This window comes from Eumetopias jubatus, unplaced genomic scaffold, assembly GCF_037043125.1.
Source record: "Eumetopias jubatus isolate StellerSeaLion01/CBP00866 unplaced genomic scaffold, mEumJub1_p1.0 scaffold_7, whole genome shotgun sequence".
Taxonomy (NCBI): Eukaryota; Metazoa; Chordata; class Mammalia; order Carnivora; family Otariidae; genus Eumetopias; species Eumetopias jubatus.
The window spans coordinates 135,905,600-135,927,697 of NW_028274813.1; the positions used below are offsets into that span (position 1 = coordinate 135,905,600).

General features: G+C 45.0%; 1 protein-coding gene across 1 annotated transcript in view; it reads right to left on the reverse strand.

Moving 5' to 3' along the window:
* ADAMTS17 (ADAM metallopeptidase with thrombospondin type 1 motif 17) overlaps positions 1-22,098 on the reverse strand; it is a 354,066-nt gene that overhangs the window by 150,922 nt on the left and 181,046 nt on the right. Inside the window, exons 9-10 of the mRNA XM_028122793.2 lie at positions 19,937-20,077; positions 17,986-18,136 (exon numbers count right to left, since the gene is read on the reverse strand). Of these exons, the coding sequence (XP_027978594.1) occupies positions 17,986-18,136; positions 19,937-20,077 (292 nt within the window). The remainder of the gene's footprint in view (positions 1-17,985; positions 18,137-19,936; positions 20,078-22,098) is intronic.

Consider the following 22,098-nt stretch of genomic DNA (forward strand, 5'->3'; position numbering starts at 1 on the left):
AGTCATGTAAGTATTAAGAGGTACATGATTATATCAGTGGAATAGACTGGAAAAATCCAGAAATACATTTTAAAAATAAGACATAAAGAAGTATATTATGAAGATAGCATTTCAAATTTATGGGGAGAAATAAATAAATTAATAAATGGTATGGATCCACCTGAGAGGCCATCTGGAAACAAAGTGAAGTTGGATCCCTTACCTTACACCTTACACTAAAATAAATGACTGCTGTATTAAGGATTTAAACATAAAAATGAAATCATAAAAGTGCTAAAAGATATCATATGAATTGTTTATTTACAGTTTAGGAGTAGGGAAGACCTTTCTAAGCATGACATAAAACTCAGAAGCCTTATAAAGGTACTGATATATTTGACTTTACACACATACACACATGCACACACACATTTCTGCTTGACATAAAATGAAAAAAAAAGTAAACAAACTGCAAAAAAATTTGCAGCTCATATATCAGCTAAAGGGCCAATTTCCTTAAAAATAAAATTTCCAACAAATCACTAAAAAAAGATCAATAATTCAAAAGATTTAAAAAGACAGTCCACAGAAAAGAGAACACAACTGGCTTCTTCGTATATGAAAATATGCTCAAAGTCATTAATAAGAGAAATGCCATTCAACCTGCAACAGACTCATTTCCTAAATACTCAGATTGGCAAGGACCAGAGAGGCTGGGTGAAGATGTGGGGAGACAGGAACTTCCATATGTTGTTTATGGGAGTGTAAATAGATAAGCTTTTTTGGAGATCAATATGATAATATCTATCAAGAACTGAGAGGCATGTACCTAATTTCATCTCAAGTTCAAAGACAGGCAAAATTAGTCCGTGGGATCAGAAATTAAGATAGTGATTATTGCTGGGGACTAGTGAATAGAAGGGGGCTTTAGGGAAGCTTCTGGAATTGCAGAGATGCTCTATTTCTTGATGTGTAGTTTAAACTGATGTGTACAGTTTATAAGAAAAATGAATGTAACTGTACACTTAGGATTTGAACTTTTTTGTGTTTCCTGTTGTGTTATACACAGGTGAATAAAACTCCAAAAATTACATACATGCAAAAATGACCTTTTATCCACTTCTAGGTATTTATCTTGTAGACTAATGGTTCTCAATTTGGGGTGATTTTGCCCCCCTGCAAGGTATTTGACAATGTGTGAAGACATTTTTTTGGTTGTCACATCTAGGGGATGCCCCTGACTTATAGTGGGTAGAGGCTAATGTTGTTACTAAATATCCTATAGTGTATAAGATAGCTGCAGCAAAGAATTATTTCAATAGTGCCGAGGTCAGGAAACTCGGCTATAGATAAACTCAACAGTAATCACAAAAAGAAAAATAGTAAGTTACGGTGGAGATAAGAGACTCTTAACTATAGGAAACAAACTGAGGGTTGCTGGGGGCGTGGGGGGGATGGGGTAACTGGGTGATGGGCATTAAGGAGGGCACTTGACGGAATGAGCACTGGGTGTTATATGTCACTGGTGAATCACTAAATTCTACCCCTGAAACTAATAATACACTCTATGCTAATTAAATTTAATTTACATTAAAAAAAAGTTACAGTGGAGAATCCTTCAAGATACATTAGCCCCGTGACCAAGGTTAATATCACCAGTACAACAGTCATACTTTATCCACAGGGGATGTGTTCCAAGCCTCCCAGTGGATGCCTTAAACCATGGATAGTACTGAACCCTATATATACTGTTCCTTCCTATATGTACATCCCTATGATGGAGTTTAATTTATAAATTAGGCACAGTAAGAGATTAAGAACAATTACAAAACAACTATGACAATATACCGTAATAAAAGTGTCGTGAATGTGGTCTGTCTCTCTCTCAAAGTATTTTATTGTATTCATCCTTCTTCTTGTGATGATGTGAGATGAAAAAATGCCTACATAATTTGATGAAGTGACATCATCACTTCATGTCATAGGTATTGTGACCTGGGGATAGGCTACGACTGACCTGACCACACCTCAGGAGGAGGATCAGCTGCTTCAGACCACAGGTGACCGTGGGTGACTGAACCCACAGAAAGCAAAACTGCGGATAAGGGGATACCCCTGTAACAAGATGTAGGGTGGTCTCCTTCCCAATCATGCATAACCTCAATTTAATCATGAGAAAACAGCAGGTAAACCCAGATTGCAAAATAATTGACCAGTACGGCTCAAGTGACAAGGTCATGAAAGACAAAGACCAAGGAACCACCACAGATGGGAGGAGACCAAGGAGACAGGACTAACTAAATGCAAAACTGGGTCCCAGTACAGAAAAAGGACATTGGCAGGAAAACCGGCGACATCTGCATGTACTTTAGTGAAGAGTATTGTACTGGGATTAATATCCTGGTTTTGATAATGGTTTTAGGGTTCTGTAAGTTGCTGACACAGAGGGAAACTGGGGGGAAAGGTATACACTTTCTGTACTATTTTTGTACCTCTTCTTTAAGTCTAAAGCTACCTCACAATAAAAGGCTAAAAAATAACACAATCTGTAGTTAAAAAAATAAAAGAAAGAAAAAGGATGGGGCAACTCTGTTTACAGAGGTATTGAACAACTCTAAAACGTCGTTAAGAGAAAAAAAGCAAGACACACAACAGCATGGCAGGATGCTAGTATTTGTGTGAAAAAGGAAATCTACAAATGGTTATGTTTTGAATCTCACACCTTGTGCATACATTGCTTATTCAGAAAACAAACTTGATTCTGAAAAGTCACGCTGAAAACCAAGCATCTATGGTGGAGATGGTCTTTACTACAATGACCTCCGTGCCCACAATGCATATTTACAAAGTATCGATCAGATAAATGTGAAAATGGCAATGTGGCTTTTCCAGAGTGAATTCTTTCTTTTCAGCCTCAATGCCGCTGCCTGGTCCAAGTCTTCTTCCTCTCTCATCTGGACAAATGCAATAATTTCCTGCAGGTCTTCTTGACTGCAGTCTTCCCCATGCTCAATACATCTGCAAAATCTCTTTGGAAACCCAGATCTCAATTTAACCCACCCATCACTCCCTGCAGGACTCCCTTAAAACCCCTATGACATAGCCCCTCTCCTCTCCCTGCCACCTCCATGCACCCCTGTACTACATGTACCTGACTACTCACATCCCTGCACCCCTGCACAGACTGCTGCTTCTGCCGGGAGAGCCCACGTCGCTGCAGGCTGTACCACGCCACACTGGAGAAGTAAGGTGGACAGGGAGCGTGACCTGCTACCTGCCCTCAGAGAGCTCAGTCCTGGGAAAGAACCAGAACCAAAATACATAATCTAAATAGAGAGCCATGATATCATCCTCCGTATTCTTCAAGGCCAAATCCAGGAGCCCTATTTTTGGGAAGTCTTTCCTTCTTTTCTCCATTCCCACCAGAAGAACCCATCAGGGTTCTAAGAACACTCCACCTCCCAACTGGTCCTGCTGAGCGACAGGCCCATGTGTCTCACCTGCTACCCCCTTGGATCCCCACCATCCTGTACTCCCCGGGGTGAGGGGGAGGGAGGGGGCACTGGCTGTGTTTCATGGCCTCCTGCTCTCATTAGCTGGAAGCTAATACATGTGGAAGCACATGGTACACACCCAGACAAGCCTTGCTGAATGAGCAAATGAATAAATCAGTGAATGAACAAATACATTCATGAGTGAGGCCATGCACTGCTCTGATAGCATGAGGGAAAAGCTAACATACTCTAAGTGTTTACTGAGCTCAGGCTGAGTACTTTATCAGAATTATCTCATTGCCACTCACGCCAATCTTAGGAGACAGAAACAATCACTGGTCACACTTTGCAGTGACCTAGCCAAGCTGTGGAGCTGGGACCTTTCCTGACCCTAGAACACATACTCTTATCCACTGGTTGTAATACTGCCTCTTGATGGGTCCCAATTTCTTCTGCTTCCTCCCCCTACAAACTCGCATCCTTCGCATCAACCAGGCACTCGGGCTCATCACTGTCTCATATTTGCAATAGAATGGAATGCTTTGGGCCCTGTGCCTGTACTGTTCTGTCTGCAAGCATCGCTGGGCAACATAATCTTTGCTCAGATGAAACGTAAAGCCACTCAAGTCACATCAGGGGTGGGGGTGCACAGGCTCCCCCAGCTCCTGCTCCAACAGCAGAAGAAAGTAGGGCAATCAGCTCGAGACCAACTCCTGCATAAGAGGAATAAAGGAGGATCATGTTTATCATGTACAGGAAAAATTTTATCCTGCCCTGGATTTTAACGTTTTTGTTAAATGGTGAAAATATCAAGTTTTATAGGGGAAAAAAAAGTGAAATAAGGTCAGATGGGAAAACAAAACAAAACAAAACAAAACAACGAAATAAAAACCAACGAAACAAACAAACAAAAAAAACCCAAACCAACAACAACCAAAAACCGAAAAAAATCCCCAAACCAAACCAAACCAAACCAAACAGCAGTGGAAAGCTACTGGTCCGGGACAAAGAACAAAGGAAATGAAACAGCTGTCTGGTTCTAGCATCTGTTGCCTCACTGGCTCCATTTAAGGTTTGGCAAAAGTCGTATCAAGGGCATTTAGCAGCAGACTGCCTCCAGCAGCTGAGGGACAAATAGGCCGGTGCCAAGCTTCCCTCCTTGGCGTACTGTGAAAACACAGGCAAGGTCTGAGTTCCTCAGGAGACAGCACTGTTCATGCCTTCAAAGCTTTACCATTTTTCTTCAACTGGTGGTGTCCGGTGTCCGTTTTAAGTGCTGGGGAGGTTGTTTTGATTCTCTTCCTCAACCGGGCACCCACTGAGTGTTTGGAGAACGGCTCTGTCTCGCAGCCATAATGAAGGCAATGGTTATGTAAAAACCCTCAGAAATGTGTTGCTGATAACGCAAGCCAAAAGGGAGATAAAATAAGAGCTGGATGAAAAAGTTACTAATCCAAATTTTCCACAAGTACTACTGCAGTTTGAAGCCTTCCCCCAGGCTGGCATGCCAGCCCCCTTTCTGGAAGGCTCCCTGAGCCCTGAGGTTGGTCACTCCTTCCATGTCCTGTAGGTCGCAGAGACATGGTTACCTGGCTGGGGCCACCTTAGGGGAGAGAGAGGATGCTGCTGGGTGAAGGCAGGGCCAGGGCACCCGGGCACTCTGCTGGCAAGGGTGGGGGGTGGTGACGGGGGACAAGAAATGGCAGATAACACACAACTTGCAAAGTCTGGAGAGCTCTCTGAGGAAGCAGTCTACTGTAAACTTCCAAACACTTCTGGAAAATTGGGGCCATCTGCTGCCAAAGCCCAACAGTTTTGAGAGAGGCTGCAGATGCTGGGCAGGAGGCTGAGACCGAGGCAGGCAGGACAGCTTTCAACCTGGCACCCAACCCAACATCCTACCGCGTGGCCCTGTCTGTCTGAGAGGGGCAGGGCGAGGCTCTGGTTCGGGCCAGCCACCCACTCTGGCCAGGTACTCGGCATTAAAGGGGCAGGTCTCATTCAGATCGGCAGTTCCCAAGCCCGGCTGAGCGTGAGATCCCCCAGGAAAGCTGTCTTCTAGAGACTCAGAGGCCAAACATCTGGAGGAGGGCATTAAAACTTCTGACATTCTCTGGAGGAGCTTCTCATGACCCACCAGGTGTAGAAGCGACCAACATCAGAGAAAAGAACCTGTAGTTCTGACCCCACAGGGATCTCTAGCCGTCAAGATGCCCACGAGCATCTCTACGGGATTTGGGAAAGTTCGCAAAGAGCCTTTCCATCCCAGGGACTTGGGAGGTGTGTGATAAGAGAGAGAGACCGGATGCTGGAGAGCAATGCCTGGTGCTCCCAGGGTAGCAGGAGGAGCTGCAAGGACAGCACGAGGAAAGATACCGAAAAGAAGGACCAGCCAACAAGACTGTCAGCTAAACAGTGTCCCCTCTACCACTGGCTCCAGGATGGGAAACAATGGTACTAGCGAACCTTTACTGAGTGCATAGTACATGCTAAGTACTCTAACTCATTTGTTACTTAGCCCTCATAATAACCCTACGGTGTGTAAGTAGAGCTATTTTTCCCACTTCCAGATTGGAAAACTGAGGCAGAAGAGACTGTGTAAATTGCTCCAGAGGCAGAGGCAGGACATGCCCCTGGGTGCCTGACTTGGGAGGTGACCTTCTTAAGGACCATGTGATAAGAACAGCACCTCCACGCTGTGCTGAAAGGCCAAGAGAACTAAATGTGAAGGGCAAACAATAGGTAGAAAGAAGACATAAGACCCTCAAGGGCCTATTACCATTCTAGACACTCATGCCTCCCTAAAACAACTGGCCTATAGCTTCTGTGCTCAATACTTAAAAAAACAAACAAACAGCATGATAGCCACATGTCCGTCCATTACAAATGCCATGACATGTAGGCACACTCTTGCTCAAGGCCGCTTTAGGGCTGGTGTTCATCCCTTCCCAGCACTGCTTTCCTCTCCAGATGGGGCGGTCATGCACGGGCTTCAGGGCAATGATGGTGCATTGTGTTGCCAAGAAGGTTGTAGGGTTAAGGGTGAGTGGTCGTTACATAGCACCTTTCAACTCAGAATCTCCAGGAACCAGGGTGACGAGGGGGGACAGATAAATATCTTCCATGCAGGAAAGAGCTGGGGGTTTTATGAGGCTGTGTGATCATTGTCATAATGTTGTCCTAACTCTGCATTTCTTCCTTCGGTTTCCCAAAGCCATGTCACACTCTTCCTTTCAGTTGACGATACCTACCCTGGGCTCTCTCACCCTCTGCTTCACCCAGCAGGATACCTGAGCCCCAACGGCTTTAAAGTCTTGTTAAATAGTGCCTTTGCCTTCCAGCGACTTTCCTGACAGAGACAGGAGGAACTTGTAATCATAAAGAAGATGGATGGGGCTAATTGTGTCAAGTTCACTTCCTCTTTGTAATAAATATTTACCATCCAATGTTTAGAACTTTTATGTTTGGACTTTCTTGAAATGCTTTATTGAATTAAAAACATCACATTACCATTGGCTAAAAGAGGAGACAGCTATATTTGCCAATAATTGCTGCAAGAAATGCCAGCTATTGATGCCAATTTTTTTTTTTTTTTTGGTAGTTCATATTTCCATAGACAGCTTTGAGCCTTACAATACCGGTATTCTGCAGATAGACATGGATGTCATGGTGATGGTGTGGGGATCTCCAGGGCCCTACACATGAAAATGGACTGTATTTTAATTTTCTGGGTTCCCTAGTATGCAAATCGTTAAGAAGGCAAGAAATCCGATTAATGTTTGAAGCTAGGCTACTCCCAAAGCAACCGTTTTTCCCAAGTTATTTACCCTATGCCTTTGAATGCAGAAATGGCTTGTAATTTGGATTGATCTTAAAATGCCTATGAATTGTGTCACAGAACATACACAAAGTCCCAGCCAGAAGGAGGTTCCGTATTTAAAATTCCAACTAAAGAAGAGTAATAGCTCATGGCAAGCCAGCACCTCCTGCTGGGAACAGATGGTGGCCTGCTACTGCCTAGCACTGAGCACCTGGCCCTGTGCTACGAGGCACCTGGGGAGCCTATAAACACCTTTGCAGAATAATATTTGTCAATGCATAATTATAAAATTCGTAAGATTGCCAAGGAAACAATTACATTTAAGTATAATCCAAAATACAAAAATAAATACCAACTTGTAGTTTAGTGACCCTTGTGTTTCTTTGTCAACACATTACTTGAGAAGATCTGGACCTGGGTCTAATAACCACCGTAATTTTAAAGATTATGTATTTGAGAGAGACAGAGAAGGAGACAAGAGCAAGTGGGGGAAGAGCATAGGGAAAGGGACAAGCAGACTCTGCGCTGAGAGGGGAGCCTGATGCAGGGCTCGATCTCACGACGCTGAGATCATGACCTGAGTGGAAATCAAGAATCAGATGCTTAATCGACTGAGCCAGTGGTTAGGGGCCCCTAACCACTGTTAATTTTAAAGTAGTGGTGAGTGTGAATGATAACTTGAGACAGCAGCTACAACCATCATGCAGTATGGAACTATCTGGGAGTTCTAATCCCGAGGCAGTCATGGGTGCTGCTAAGACTGTTGGGCTTATTGCCAACATCCACGATTGAAGGAAATACAGTTGACCCTTGCACAACATGGGCATAGGGATGCAAACCCCTGACACCACTGAAAGTCCACATGTAACTTTTGACTCCCCAAAAACCTGACTACTAGTAGCTGACTGCCGACTGGAAGCCTTACCAGTAACATAAACAGTTGATTACCCCATATTTTGTATGTTACCTATAGTATATAGTATATTATTACAATAAATTTAAAAGAAAATGTTAAGAAAGTATAAGAGAAAATACATTCGGGGCGCCTGGGTGGCTCAGTTGGTTAAGCGTCTGCCTTTGACTCAGGTCATGATCTTGGGGTCTGGGGATCAAGTCCTGCGTCAGGCTCCCTGCTCAGTGGGGAGTCTGCTTCTCCCCCTGCCTCTGCCTCTCCCCAACCCCCCCAGCTCATGCTCGCTCACTCACTCTCAAATAAATAAAATCTTAAAAAAAGAAGAGAAAATACATTCATAGTACTGTACTACACTTATAAAAAAATCCCACATGTAAGTGGATTCATACAGTGCAAACCCGTGCTGTTTAAGGGTCAACTGTACTCATTTCAGTTACAGATTGGAGAAAAACGAAGATGTGAACTTTCATTATCCTTGTTCACAAAACCTCCAAAATCTGTCCGGCAGACCCTGATTCAGAACCCCTGCTTTTGTACAATAATAAAGATGTGTCCATGAGAAACACAATCCTCTGAGATGATAGGCCTCCACCTTCTGCCAGGGATAAGCTTTTGTTCTTCATAAAAAGGCAGAAGCAAAATGAAATCTCTTCCTGCCGGAAGTCATGGTGGTTAGTATTTTTCTCAAAATATAATCTCTCCAGTTTCTTTGCTTATTTTTATGGGTCTGTATTCCAGAAAATGAAAAAGAAAATGTTCAACTCCTCAGCACTGGTGTGTTTTGTGGTTTTCTTCCCTTGGCGGTGTCCAACCTCTGTTACGTTTCATTATTTGTGTGTGTGTGATAGGCTTAAAGTTCTAGAAATTTCTAAAACACACACACACACACACACACACACACACACACTTGCCTCACTGATGTTTAGGTATTTTTCCAACCTACCTCCCTACAGCTCTGCACAGGAACGCCAGCTGAGGGGCTTGCCAATGAAGTTCTCACCATCCACAAGCTTTGGGGGAGCCCGGACCTGAGAACATGGATGGCGTTCCCAACTGTTATGCATGAATGTGGTTTGTAAAAGAAGAGGTTCCTTCAGATTCTTGGAGTTGTATTGGCTTCGTGATATTCATTCCCCTAAAATTCCTGGCTATGAATGTTTTTCTTTCTCTTTCACGGTATCTAGAAAGTAGTAACTTTTTTTTTTCCTATTAAAGGGGGCCTCACGTGATTTGGAGGATTTTGCCGAGAATTCTGCATCACAGTTCCTTCTGAAATAACTGGAGACCCTTGACATGTCATGACGTCATGGGTGGGATTATTTGTGAAGAACTGGACAGCTGGACAAATGGGATGAGCATGGGGGCCACAAGGAGACCCACATCTAATCGGAATATGTCATGGGTCCCAACGTCAACTGTGCCATTGTCTTAGCAGAATGGAGTATAAATGACTAACATGAAACATGCACTTACAATCCACTTTACGTAACCTATTTCCAATATGCTTAAAGGGCCACAGGGATAAACAATATATGCTCACATTTTGTGTCCTTTGTATGGCTTATTAGCTATAACTTTGTTGTGTTATTTGTTGGCTGATTTACAGTTGATACTATATATATACATTTTTAACTTATCAGTCTGTCTTCCTGTGCAATTATTCCACTTCATATGTAGTATAAGAACCTTACAATAGTATACGACCCTTTCTGCTGCTCTGGCCTTTGTGTGAATATCATGCCCTTTACTCTTTTTTTTTTTTTTTACTACTTTAAAAGTACTTATTTTATTTGTTCATTGCAAAAAACTTGTTAGAGAGGCTTAGAATTCTACCACCAAAACGACTTCAGAGATCATCCAACAGGCTTATTTTACAGAAGGGAAACAGGCAGGGAATTCAAAATTATTCCTTCAAGACAGGCCTGAAATCTGTTCTCCTGCCTTCTAGGTTAGTGCTCCATTCATTATATGATCTTACCTAGTCCTCTCCTTGAACTGGGAAATCTAAAATACATTATTTTCGGGTTCTTTTGGGAAGACCGTGAAAAAGACTCCCTATTTTTGGCAATCTGTCACAATTTGTTAGCTTCATTGGTCCATAGCAAACTTATCCAAGTTCCCTTAACTCAGCCTTGCAATTTTTTTAAGTTAAAAAATATAAGCCACCACAATTTCCTATGGAGGTGAGTTCTCTATTGGCTACACTAATTCTGAAACTACCCACTCTCTTCCCCTGTGAGCACATTACCCTCCCATTACTCCTCTTTCCTCCTCTTCAGAGAGGAACTGTCCATATGATGACAAAACCATAGGCTATTGGGTGGCTCAGTCGTCTGAGCATCAGACTCTCGATTTGGTCAACTCAGGTCATGATCTCTGGGTCATGAGACCGAGCCCCACACTGGACTCCAAGCTGAGTGTGAAGCCTGCTTAAGATTCTCTCTCTCACTCCCCCTCTGCCCCTCCCCATCTCGTGCTTGCATGTGTGTGCTCTCTCTCTAAAAACAAACAAAAAAACTCCATAGGTTGAAAAGTACAAAATTATGTCAATTATTGGCTGTTTACTATGTACCACAAGTAGCTCCCCTCAAACAAGAGGACTATCACCCTGCTCTCCAAACAGACACTGAACTGATCTACTTCGGTAGCACGTGAAGATCACATCTGCATCTTCTACACAGAAGAATGAAGAATGTCATGCACTTTACTCTTTCGAAAGTCATAATCTCTACATTACTGTACTGGTTTTCCCATAGCAAAGCTATTAGTGTTTTCTATGGCTTCTCTAAAAAACATCACCATAAACTTCGTTGCTTAAAAGAACACCAATTTCTCATCGTACAGTTCTGGAAGCTGGAAGTCCAAAATCAGTTGCGATGGGCTTAAATCAATGTTTTCACAGGGCTGGTTCCCTCTGGAGGCTCTGAGGCGAAAATCTATTTTCCTGAACTTTCCAGCTCCTAGAAGCTGCCTTGCTGTCCTTGGCTGATGGCCGCCTCCTTGCATGACTCCCACCTTTTCCTTCTGCTATCATTCTGCTTCCTTCTGCTATACCCATTCTCATCTCCTGCCTCCCTCTCAGTACGCACCCTTCTGATTACATCAGGCCCATCCAGAGAATCCAGCAAATCTCCCCATCTCAAGATCCTTAACTGAACAAAACCTGAGAAGTCCCTCTTGCCCTATAAGGTAAAGCTCACAGGTTCTGGGGATTAGGACCTGGACATTGACCATGACTGTATTCTTCTTATTTTTTTCTGTAAGGCAGGTGTTTAAATGGTCAATGATCTTTTAAAGACATTTGAGCATATTTAAGTATATCATATATTCGCCCATGTAGTCCCTACTTCCAGGGTTCTTCATTTCTTTGTGTAGATACATATTTCCATCTACTATCATTTTCTTTCTGCCTGAAAGATTTCTTTTAATATTTCTTACAGCATGGGTTGGCCAGCGATGAATATTTTAAGCTTTTGCATAACAGAAAAACTCCATTTCACCTTAATTTTTCAAAGAGATTTTTGCCAGGTATTGATTTCTAAGGTGACAGGCTTTTTTTTTTCCCTCTCAGTACTTTAAAGATGCTGCTCTACCATCTTTCCGCTCGCATTGTTTCAAATGAGAAATACGTGGGGTTTTTTTGTTTTTTTTTTTTTTAACCTTTGTTTATGTGTTCATAACTTTTCTCCTCTGGCCCTTTTAAGATTTTCTCTCTATCATTACTTTTAAGCAACTGGATCGTGAGTGTTGATCTAGATTCCTTCATGTTTCTTGTGCTTGTGGGTCATTGAGCTTCTTGGATCTGTGGGCTTATCATTTTCATCAAGCTTGGAATTTTTTTTAGCCATTTTTTCTTTGAATATTTCTGTCCTTGCTCCCTCTCATTTCTTTCTGGGGTATCGTCTGCATATATATAAGGCCACCTGAAGACCCACCACTCACGGATGCTGTCTTCTATTTCTTATCTGTCTTTTTTCTCCTTGAGTTTCATTTTGGATAGTTTCAATCACTTCATCTTCAAGTTCACTGATGATTTCTTCCGCAATCTCTCATTTCCCAGCAACAGTGTCTCCTTCATTTCAGACAATGGAGTTTTCATTTCTAGAATTTCCTTGGGATCTGTTTTATATCTTCCATATCTCTCCTTAACATGTTTAATCTTTCTGCTATCTTCTTGAACCTGGACTATGGTTACAATTCCTGTTTTAACGCCCTTGTCTTGTTAATTCTATCTTCTATGTCTTTCTTGGTCAGTTGTGATTGATTGATTTTTCTCCTCATTATGGATGTATTTTTCTGCTCCTTTGAAGACCTGGTAATTTTTTATTTGATGCTAAACATTGTGAATTTTATTTTATTGAGTGGTGGATGATTTTGTATTTCTACAAATATTTTTGAGCTTTGTTCCAGGACCTGCTTAAGTCACCTGGAAACAGCATGATCCTTTCAGATTTTGCTTCTAAACTTTATTAGGTGGCACTAAATCAGCATTTAGGACAGGGCTAATTTTGCCATGCTACTGACACAACACTCCTCTGTGCATCTTACATGAGCTCCAGAGGTTGTTCCCGCTAATATTTTCAGATGGCCTTGGGTAGTCTTCTCACACATACATTGCTGAGTACTAAGCTGAAGATCCATGGAGATCTTAAGCACATTTCGGAGGTTCTTTCTTTATAAAGCTCTTCTGTGGTACCTCTCTCTGTGAACTCTAACTTCCTTGGCCTCTCTGTGCTCCCAGCTCTGTTTTTTCAACTCAGGAAGATTTGTTTCTTCTCAGTTCTCCCTCCCTGTGCCACAGCCTGGAGACTGTCCAGGCAGTAAGCCAGGATAATCAGATAGGGCTCACCTTAGGTGCTTCACATCTCTCAAGGATCACAATTTTTTTTTTTAAGATTTTTATTTATTTATTTGACAGAGAGAGACACAGCAAGAGAGGGAACACAAGCAGGGGGAGTGGGAGAGGGAGAAACAGACCTCCCGCTCAGCAGGGAGCCCGATGCGGGGCTCGATCCCAGGACCCTGGGACCATGACCTGAGCCGAAGGCAGACACTTAACGACTGAGCCACCCAGGCACCCAAGGATCACAATTCTTTCTTGCTGGATGTCCAATGTCAAGAAAAAAAAATCACTATTTCATACAGGTCATCTGATTTCTTAGTTACTTCAGGTGGGAAGGCAAATCTGGTCCCTGTTACTTCATCTTGGCCAAAGGCAGAAGTCAGAATAAGAAATTAAAGGCAACATTGGGACCATGATCATTTTATTACATGAGATCCAATTCAATCCTCAAGGGCATTAAAGAATAATAATGGTTATGAAGTTCAATTTGGCATTGGATTAAAAGACCTTTCTGACTGGTTCTGGATGTCTCTGGTTGCCAGAAGAATATAGATGTTACATAATGCTTAATCTTCCATGGCCCTGAGAAGTTCAATACAGAGAAATGCTGATCCTACAGATGGACACGGACAGATTAGTTCTGTGCTCCAATGGATGGGAATCATTGTTATCCAGAAAGGTAGTAATAACACACATATAAGCTCAAGTATTTGGGTAACAGACTCAGTTCTCAGCACCTCATGTGTATTAACTCACCAGGAGCCTTGGATTTTACCAAATGAGGGCACTAATGCACGAAGAAGAGACATACAGAAACGGTCACTAGGAACCAGCCTGCAGCACTCACTACCAGATCTACTGTGCTGCTTGGAGCAGTTTCTTGCCCTGGGAGGAAGCCACAGGAAAGATCTGTATGGGTCCCTGCAAGACATATGACAGAGGCTTATGTTGGTGAAATGGATCGTGAATTCGGGTTTAGAGAGTCAGTACATTATAATTATACAGGGGGTCTCTAAGAGTTTCTTCTTCAACACACCTTGTCCCCAGGGCCATTGGTGGTTAGGTAAAGTCACGGGAGAACTTAAATTTGCTGTTAGGGTTATGGATGGATCCCAGATCAACACATACTTATTGAGCACCTACTATATGCTAGGCACTGACCAAAGTACTTGGAAAACACTGATGAGTAAAAGCAAAGATTCCTGCCCTTGAAGGGTTTATCATCTAGAGGGAGATTATCAATAGTCATAACAAACAAGTGAATTATATAGCATGATAAGTTTGTCAAAGTAGGGCTTTCCCTTAGGGAATCAGGAGACCCGGATGCTCTAAGAGCGGGTAGGAGAGGGTTACCAGATTAACATTTTAAAGATTTTATTGATTGACTGACTGAGTGAAGGCAAGGTAGGGGAAGAAGCAGAAGGAGGAGAGAGAGAGAATCTCAAGTAGACTCCCTGCTGAGCATGGAGCCTGACACGGGGCTTGAACTCACACCCCTGGTATCATGACCCGAGCCAGAATCAAGAGTCAGACACTTAACCAGCCAAGGCACCCAGGCGCCCCTTACCAGATTAAAAACTTAAATGGCATGGTCAGGGTAGGCCTCCTTAAGAAGGTTACCTCTGAAAAAAACAAAACCCCCCAAAACTCAAAAAAGATGAGGCACTTAGTCACAGGGACAAGTGAGAGAAGAGTATTCTGGTAGAAGAAATGGCCAGCATGAAGCAGAGAGTGTCCCTGCCAGGAGCATGCCTTGCAGGTTCAAGAAAGAGCAGGAAGGCAATTTAGGTGGAACAGAGTAGGTGAAAGGGGGATGCAGAAGGAGGCGAGAAGGATGAAGAGGGGAAGGGGCTCATGCACCAAAAAGTCGGTGTTACAGGGAATAAGAAAGGAACAATACGACATATGTACGCCCTTCTGTTATACTGAACACTCACTGAAACACAGATCCATAAAGGTACCACGTGAGTAAACTGATGATAAAGCAAGCCTTAGACTCCCTCAGTTGGAGGGCTCTGGGGTGGCTCAGTCCATTGAGCGTCTGACTCTTGATTTCAGCTCAGGTCATAAGCTCAGGTCACGATCTCGGGGTCCTGGGATCAAGTCCCCCTCCCCCCCGCCCTGCCCCGTTGGGTTCCACACTCAGCGCCGAGTCTGCTTAAGACTCTCTCTTTCAAATAAATAAATGAATTAATCTTAAAAAAAAAAAAAAATCCTGTAGTGGGGTACTGCCTTAGTTTGGCTTTGAGTCATATGGTGTGTCCCAGGCCTAGGGCGCCACTCCTTGGTTCCCAGCTGGCCTCGTGCCTCTCCAGCAGTGCCTCTCATGCATCAGCATGACATTACCGCCATCTGACTGTGTGAGTTACCGCCATCTGACTGTGTGAGTTACCGCCATCTGACTGTGAGATTCACACTGCAGGGAGCACCCTCGCCTTGCAAGCAGGAAAATTTCCGCCAGCTCCCTGAGGCTGCCGGCCAGCTAGTCAGCCGTGTTAACACATGCTCTTCCACTCCTGCTAGGTATTGGGGAAGACAAACATCCATTTTATTTTAGTACTGGTGAGCTCTCAAAGAAAAGGCAAGTGGGAAGACAACTTTTGTGGTTCCTGGTGAGCTGTGGGAATAAATGCTCGGCTCCCCTGTAACTTACACAATGAGAGGATCTCACTTTATATGTTTGTATCTTGGGCTTCTAGGGAGAAAAAAAAAGTAGCATAGCTAAGCTGATCATTACTTGTGGACATTTCGCTCTCTTCTTCAAACAAAATGAAGCTCGCAAAGGAAGATGAAATACCAGGTCACCTTCCTCCCCTTTGGAGTCTGTCTTTAAAGGACTGTACATAGTCTTCGTTTTCTTCCTCAGTAACAGACACACCCGGGCTCAGTCTGCAGCCCACCCGCCGTGCCTGGCTGGTGACCTCGGCCCATTACCTAACCTCTCTTAGCCTCTGTTTTCTAATCTGTTAAATGGGGTACAAAGCCTCTGCCTTGACAGTTGCAGTCAGGGTTTCATGTGACAGTGCATGGAAAGTTGACCCTTCCTATGCGCTCTCTCTGCCTGGGAGATCATGAGCCCCCAGTATAGGAACCTCCCCACTCCTATCCCTCCTGGCCCAAATGGTGTGCGATTACCTGGCTCCTAAAAGGCAAAAATGGTTGCAGCTCTGAGGGAGGAAGAGGTCTCTGCCTGGCTTCCCACCACCTCCCCTGTCCATCCCGCCCCTGGTCGGGCCAGCACAGCCTGGCCTGCAACATCCCACCAGCCCTGAGTTTGTGCCGAGTGCCTGCTCTGTGTCCTGACTCAGGGGGGCACTTCTCTCTTCCCCACCAGGGCGTCTCTACTCTTTCTGAATGCTCAGGGTCCTCCCCTGGGGTTCTATCCACACGGATTTTGTGCTGTCACCACATCATCAAAGGACCCTGTGAAAGCTGCCCTTTCTGATGATTCTGTGTCATCAGGTACTTTAAAGGACTGAAGGCTGGGACAGGCAAACAGGGTGCCTCCTAGCTAGCACATAGTATCTAACGGAGAGTCTTTGTGGTCAAGGCCGATGGTGAGCACCAGACATACCAGTGGCAGACTGCCAGGGATGATCGAATGCTGGGGCTCACTGCATCTCCCCACAGAGGTGTGAAGTACAAGGCATTGGGGTGTACAGTGGGTGACGGCTCTGGAAGGGACCCTTGCTGGCACCTCCACAGGGGGATGGGAGAGGAAGATTCACAACAGTGCCGTGAACAAATGCCCTTCGGGGAAACAGCTAGCAGGAAGTGCTAGCCTGCTTTTGAGGCGCTGCCCTTTTCTGCACCCCAAAACAATGGCATCAAAAGTCCTCCATCACCTGAGGACTCCGCCCTGATTTCCTGAACCAACTCCCCCAGAGCCAGGAAGCACTTGAGAGGCAGCATCCCGCCTCCCGGAGTCCAGGCTGACTTGCTCTGCTGGCTGCGACCCCGGGGTCTCATTCTGGAGGCACAGTCCCCGGTGTGGCTGTCTTGGAGTTGGTCTCGCCCTAGGTTCTAGCTCTGGGAACCTGTCCCGCCCTCCAGGCTCCCTCCCTGGGATTCGATGCCACCCTGAGCTCCAGCACTAGCTGGCCTCCCTCAGGCCAATGGCCACTGGGTGGCTCCTGAGTCCCACATACCCCCACCCCAGCTAGCTCTCCTGCTTCTGGCCTTCTGCTCCAGAACGGCACAGACTCTGCCCCCCTACCTGGGCCAACTGCCGGCTAGAACACAGGCTGCTCTGGCCTCCCCCTGGGCCATGGCATGGAGACAGCACTGCCCCAGGTCCCCGCGCGTCCATCTTGGCACCTCCACCCCCAGAAGGGGCCAAACTGCGGCTTGTTGTCTACAGCATGGTGAGAAAGTGTGTGCTTTGCGGGTGAACAGACCTGAGACAAATCCTTGCTCTGCTACCTACTAACCAAGCCATTTTGAATGACTGCTGAACCTCGGAGGCTTGGTGTTACCATCTGTGCACTGGGGAGAGCAACCCGGAAGCCTGTGGTGAGGGCTAAGCAAGCTCACACGTTAGAAGCTCTAGCAAAGGACAAAACACGCGGGCACTGCTCAGTAAATGGTAACATCTTAACGGGGTTATTGACGCTATTATCAAATAACCAAATCTATTATTTAGTAAATGTTCTCGACCTGACGCTTTCCCACGTTTAATGGTTTTTAGCTGCCTTCCATAGCTATCCGGGGTTTAATATCAGGGGACTTGACATCACTTCCAAGAAGGGTGGGGTGCACCTGTGCAAATGCCCGTGAGGGTGGATGTACACGCACACATGGGTAAATGAATGTGTGCGTGCATACGTGTGTGTGTGTGTGTGTGTGTGTGTGTGTGTGTGTGTCACGTATGGGTGGCTATGTCCTCCGACAGAAGCCAGATGCTCCCTCCTGAGCCAGTCCTCCTGGGGCTGCTTACCTCCATGTTTCTGCAGAAGGTGGCATTGGTGCCAAACAGGATCTGGCACTGCTCGTTGGCACTGTAGTGCATACCCGGCAGCTTGTGAGGGAGACGGACCGCGTGCTGGCTCCTGGGGTCTGTAACCAGCAGACAGGTGCTGACTTTCGACCTGAAACAGCCAAGAGGCAAGCTGACTTGCAAGTGCCCTGCCCAGGTTTTTGTTTTGACTTGTCAGCTAAGAGCAGATGAGAAGGATGCATCTCCAAATTACCAATGGCAGAATGACCCAGGCCCTGGGCCGCATGGATTGCACTTTTTTCTCTTTTTCTTCTTTTTCTCCCTGACCCAAACCAGATCTTTACCGCAAAGGCAATGGGAGTTTAGCAACTAGGAAAGAGCCTGAGAATCACACCCACGAGGCTAATGTACTTTTCTCAAGTTTGAGCATTCTTGGATGAGAATACTTTTGAAATAGATTCCTAGGGTATTTTCTTAGAATATGTCTTTGAGCAAAATTACTATGAACGAGGAAAAAAAGAAGTTAGGGTCATTTTGCTTTATTTCAAATAAAAACCAAGCGCTTATTTCCAGCTCTGCAGATTCTCCTGGAGGGTCTGTGGTAGGCTTTGGCAGCTGACGGGTCGAGGTGTCCCATCCCTGAAAGTTGGCTGGTGGCACAGTCTGCAAAAGACATCAGGATTGCAACCAGGGTGGAAATGTTCACAAGATGTTGAGAACAACTCTGAGAAACTGAACTGGGGGGCTGTGAGGCTGTGGCTCCTAATGGAGGTTAAATACTTGAATGCTTTGATTTCTTAATTCCCAAAACAAGGCAGATGGCTGTGGAAAGGAAAGCCAGCCTCTCGCCAAGATTCTTGAGGCACAGAATCACACACGAATATATAGATGCTGACGCTGGGCCACTTCTCCCAGGCTCAGACACACACAACACTTTAACAAAGGCAGTGGGACCAGCAATACGTATATGAGCAAATGAAAATACCCTGCCCCATTTCACTGACCCTTCTGGGGAAAATGAAACAATGTCAAGTGGCTTACAACATTTCATTAAGGTTCTGTGATAACAAGTACTCAGGAGGAAATAGATTATATTAAAACTAACAAGTCCATTTTTAAGACATGTGTACCACTTAATTTCCCAACCCACAGGAAATATCACAAAAGAAGACTCAGGATGAAAACAGAAGGCAGAGTGATGCCTCTGGCTGCTCCATCCCGAATTCACTGGGTGCTTTAATGTGTTACTGAACTACAAAGCTCCACAGGCAGGTAAGACTCCCTGAGTCCCTTTCGTCTCCACGGAGTGGACAGATGAATCCAGCTAAGTAAGAGCGATCAGGTCTGCCCATCAAATCTGTAAATTTGTCCCTAAGGTCTTGACACTAAGGGACCCTCACAGTACAGGAGCCAAGGCTTTGTTTGACAAAGGTCTGAAATCAGATGGAAATCTGCGAGTGGAACGGTGCAGATGTATCCTGGAAAGCAAGTGGCAGTGAGATAAACAGAGCCCATCCCCACATGGGAGGGAGGTGAGCAGGCCCGACTCCCCAGCAAATGTGCTCCCTATCAAGGGAAGCAGCCTGAGCATTAAGGAAATGCCCTTTTCCATAGCAGCCAAGGGATGCTGCTAAGGTGGTGTCCATTCAGGGTCAAAATACTGCAGAGTAACGCGATGGGGTTCTCTTCAAGTCACGGTCACCGTGTTGATAGTCAATCAAGCAACAAAGCATTTATGAATAGCAGCTGGGTGCCCCGCATCATACCAGACATATATTTGGGAGGAAGTTTAGGCCAGATAGGGGAGGTTCTGTACCGACCGCCTCTTTAGGCCAGCTGAGAGTTCTAAGAGAGTCGTTTCTCCTTCCCACGCTTGCTAAGACTCCAATTGTTGTGTCCTCTGGAAGTACTTTCCATTGTAGCGATTGTACAGAATGATTCAAGGACTTACTTGAGGAAGTTTTCAAGGTCATCGCGACTGCAGGAGGACCAAGAGAGGTCACTGGGGTTCCGGCCTTTTACCCACTCTCCTGACATGATGTGGGATCTGCCGGCGCAGGAAGAGTGGTCATCGTCGTGGTTCATCCCCAAGCTGCCCGAGGGAAAGGAAAGGGAGAGAGGGACACTTAGGCTATAGGCTTTCACCTCCAGTTCCAGGTTCCAGCATACTACGCTAACTTAAATCAAGCCTGAGAGACGAGTGACATAGGCTGACACCTGGTCCTTGGCTACTCTCAACAGAGCAGACCGGCAGCCATGAGCTTATAGAGAAACAGAGCAATGATCTCCTTACTTCATGAACGAAGACTGACAGAGCACACAGAACACCACAGCGTTTGCTAAATGCAGGAATAAATGAACAAATTATATTCACTGTGATATCACAGTTCTTAAAACTGTAAGTTTCTGATGATTACACTTGCTTTTTGACACTAAAATATGCCAACATTAAGGATCTAAGTGTTTTGTTGCCCTACGGGGAAGTCACCACGTGAAGGTCTAGTGGGGACCATCCAAGACTTTGACTTATATAATATCATGGGTGCAAATCTTCACATCAGTGAAAAATGTGGCTTTTCTATCTTTCACATCATCATACCTGGGTCCACTGAGACCATACCTGTCGCCTTCCCTGCCCAGGTGTACCTCATAGACACCAGGAGGCCTGTCTAGACGTGTGTGGCTGACCACGCACTATAGGCTCAATGACGATCTTAGTTTGCACATCGGTCGTCACTGGGATATCCTGGGACATGGAACATATGAGAGTAGAGGGCACACGGTTTGCTGACCTGTGATTTCCAGAGCAGAGACTCGCTGTGCCAAAGGATGCCCATCCTCTGTCAACAAGCCCAAGGGAGACAACATGCGCCTTCCTCCATTCAAAAATGTTTATGAGAGGTTTCCCAAGTGCCAGCTAATGGACTAGAAAGAGAACAAAGAATGGTGCCCAATATGCCATCCCTGACCTCAGATCACTGCCAGCCTGGGCAAAGACAAGACACAGAGATAAGTCTAAAAAGAGGTTCTAAAGGCTTCTCCAGAACACTTTTGTCAGTTTCCCTCATACTCTGACCATCTTCCATCAATTCCCCCTGCTGGCTGCTTAATCCTGATATCTCTCGACAGAAGCCTGTGTTCTTACTCTGCACACCCTCCAGGCCCCTCCATACTCTTGCCTACGAGACACAGCCTTCACCGCCATCACCATGTGGAGTGGGATCAGCCAAAAACACCCGTGTCCTTTGTGAAATACACTGGCAGGCCCTGGAGCTCCTGGGCCTCTGGGCTGGCTGGGTGCTCTGCTCACACACACAGCTCTACTCCCCTGAGTCAAGGGTACACTTAACCAGGGCTTAACTGTATGTATTCGCAAACCGATTTATGTCACTAAGACTTGCTATGTCAATTAACACGTGTGGTTACATGTTGTGTTAACCAGGGAAACAGGAGAACAAAAGTCGTTTTCGGGAAAACTAACTTAGTGAGTAGCTAAGAATAGACCACTGCCAAATTGGGGGTGGGCAAAACAAGTGTAAAAGATGAGGGGGGAAAAACATAAAAATCTGCCCCGGACTGCCTCACAAGGCTCTTTTATGTTCTACTCCATCTAAGAAAGAAAAAAGAAAAAACAACCTGGGATTTGAACTCCTTTCGTTACAGTTGCAGCTTGCGTGAGGAAGGTGAGATGTAAGTCCAAATAGCAGACACACACCCTCAAAGGAAAAGCTTTCACCCAGACCATGAAATTGGTGAAAAAGTTAACATTTTCATGGCTTACAAAGGATAATGTCTTTACATTTCCCCACTTGGACCAATTTTTTTGGTCAGTTGGCTAAGTGACTAACTACTATCCTGACAGAAGAAAGCACACCTCTGGTGCCACCTTCATGTTGATGGCCACATTGTGCCATGGTCCGGATTGCTCTACTAGAACCTGCCCTGAACAACGCCCTCCCTCTGTGTTACCCAAAGGCTCTTCCAGCTCCCCAGATTCCATTGGGGCAGCTTTTTTTTTTTCTTTAAATTTCTTGTTATGTTAATCACCATACATTACATCATTAGTTTTTGATGTAGTGTTCCACGATTCATTGTTTGTGCATAACACCCAGT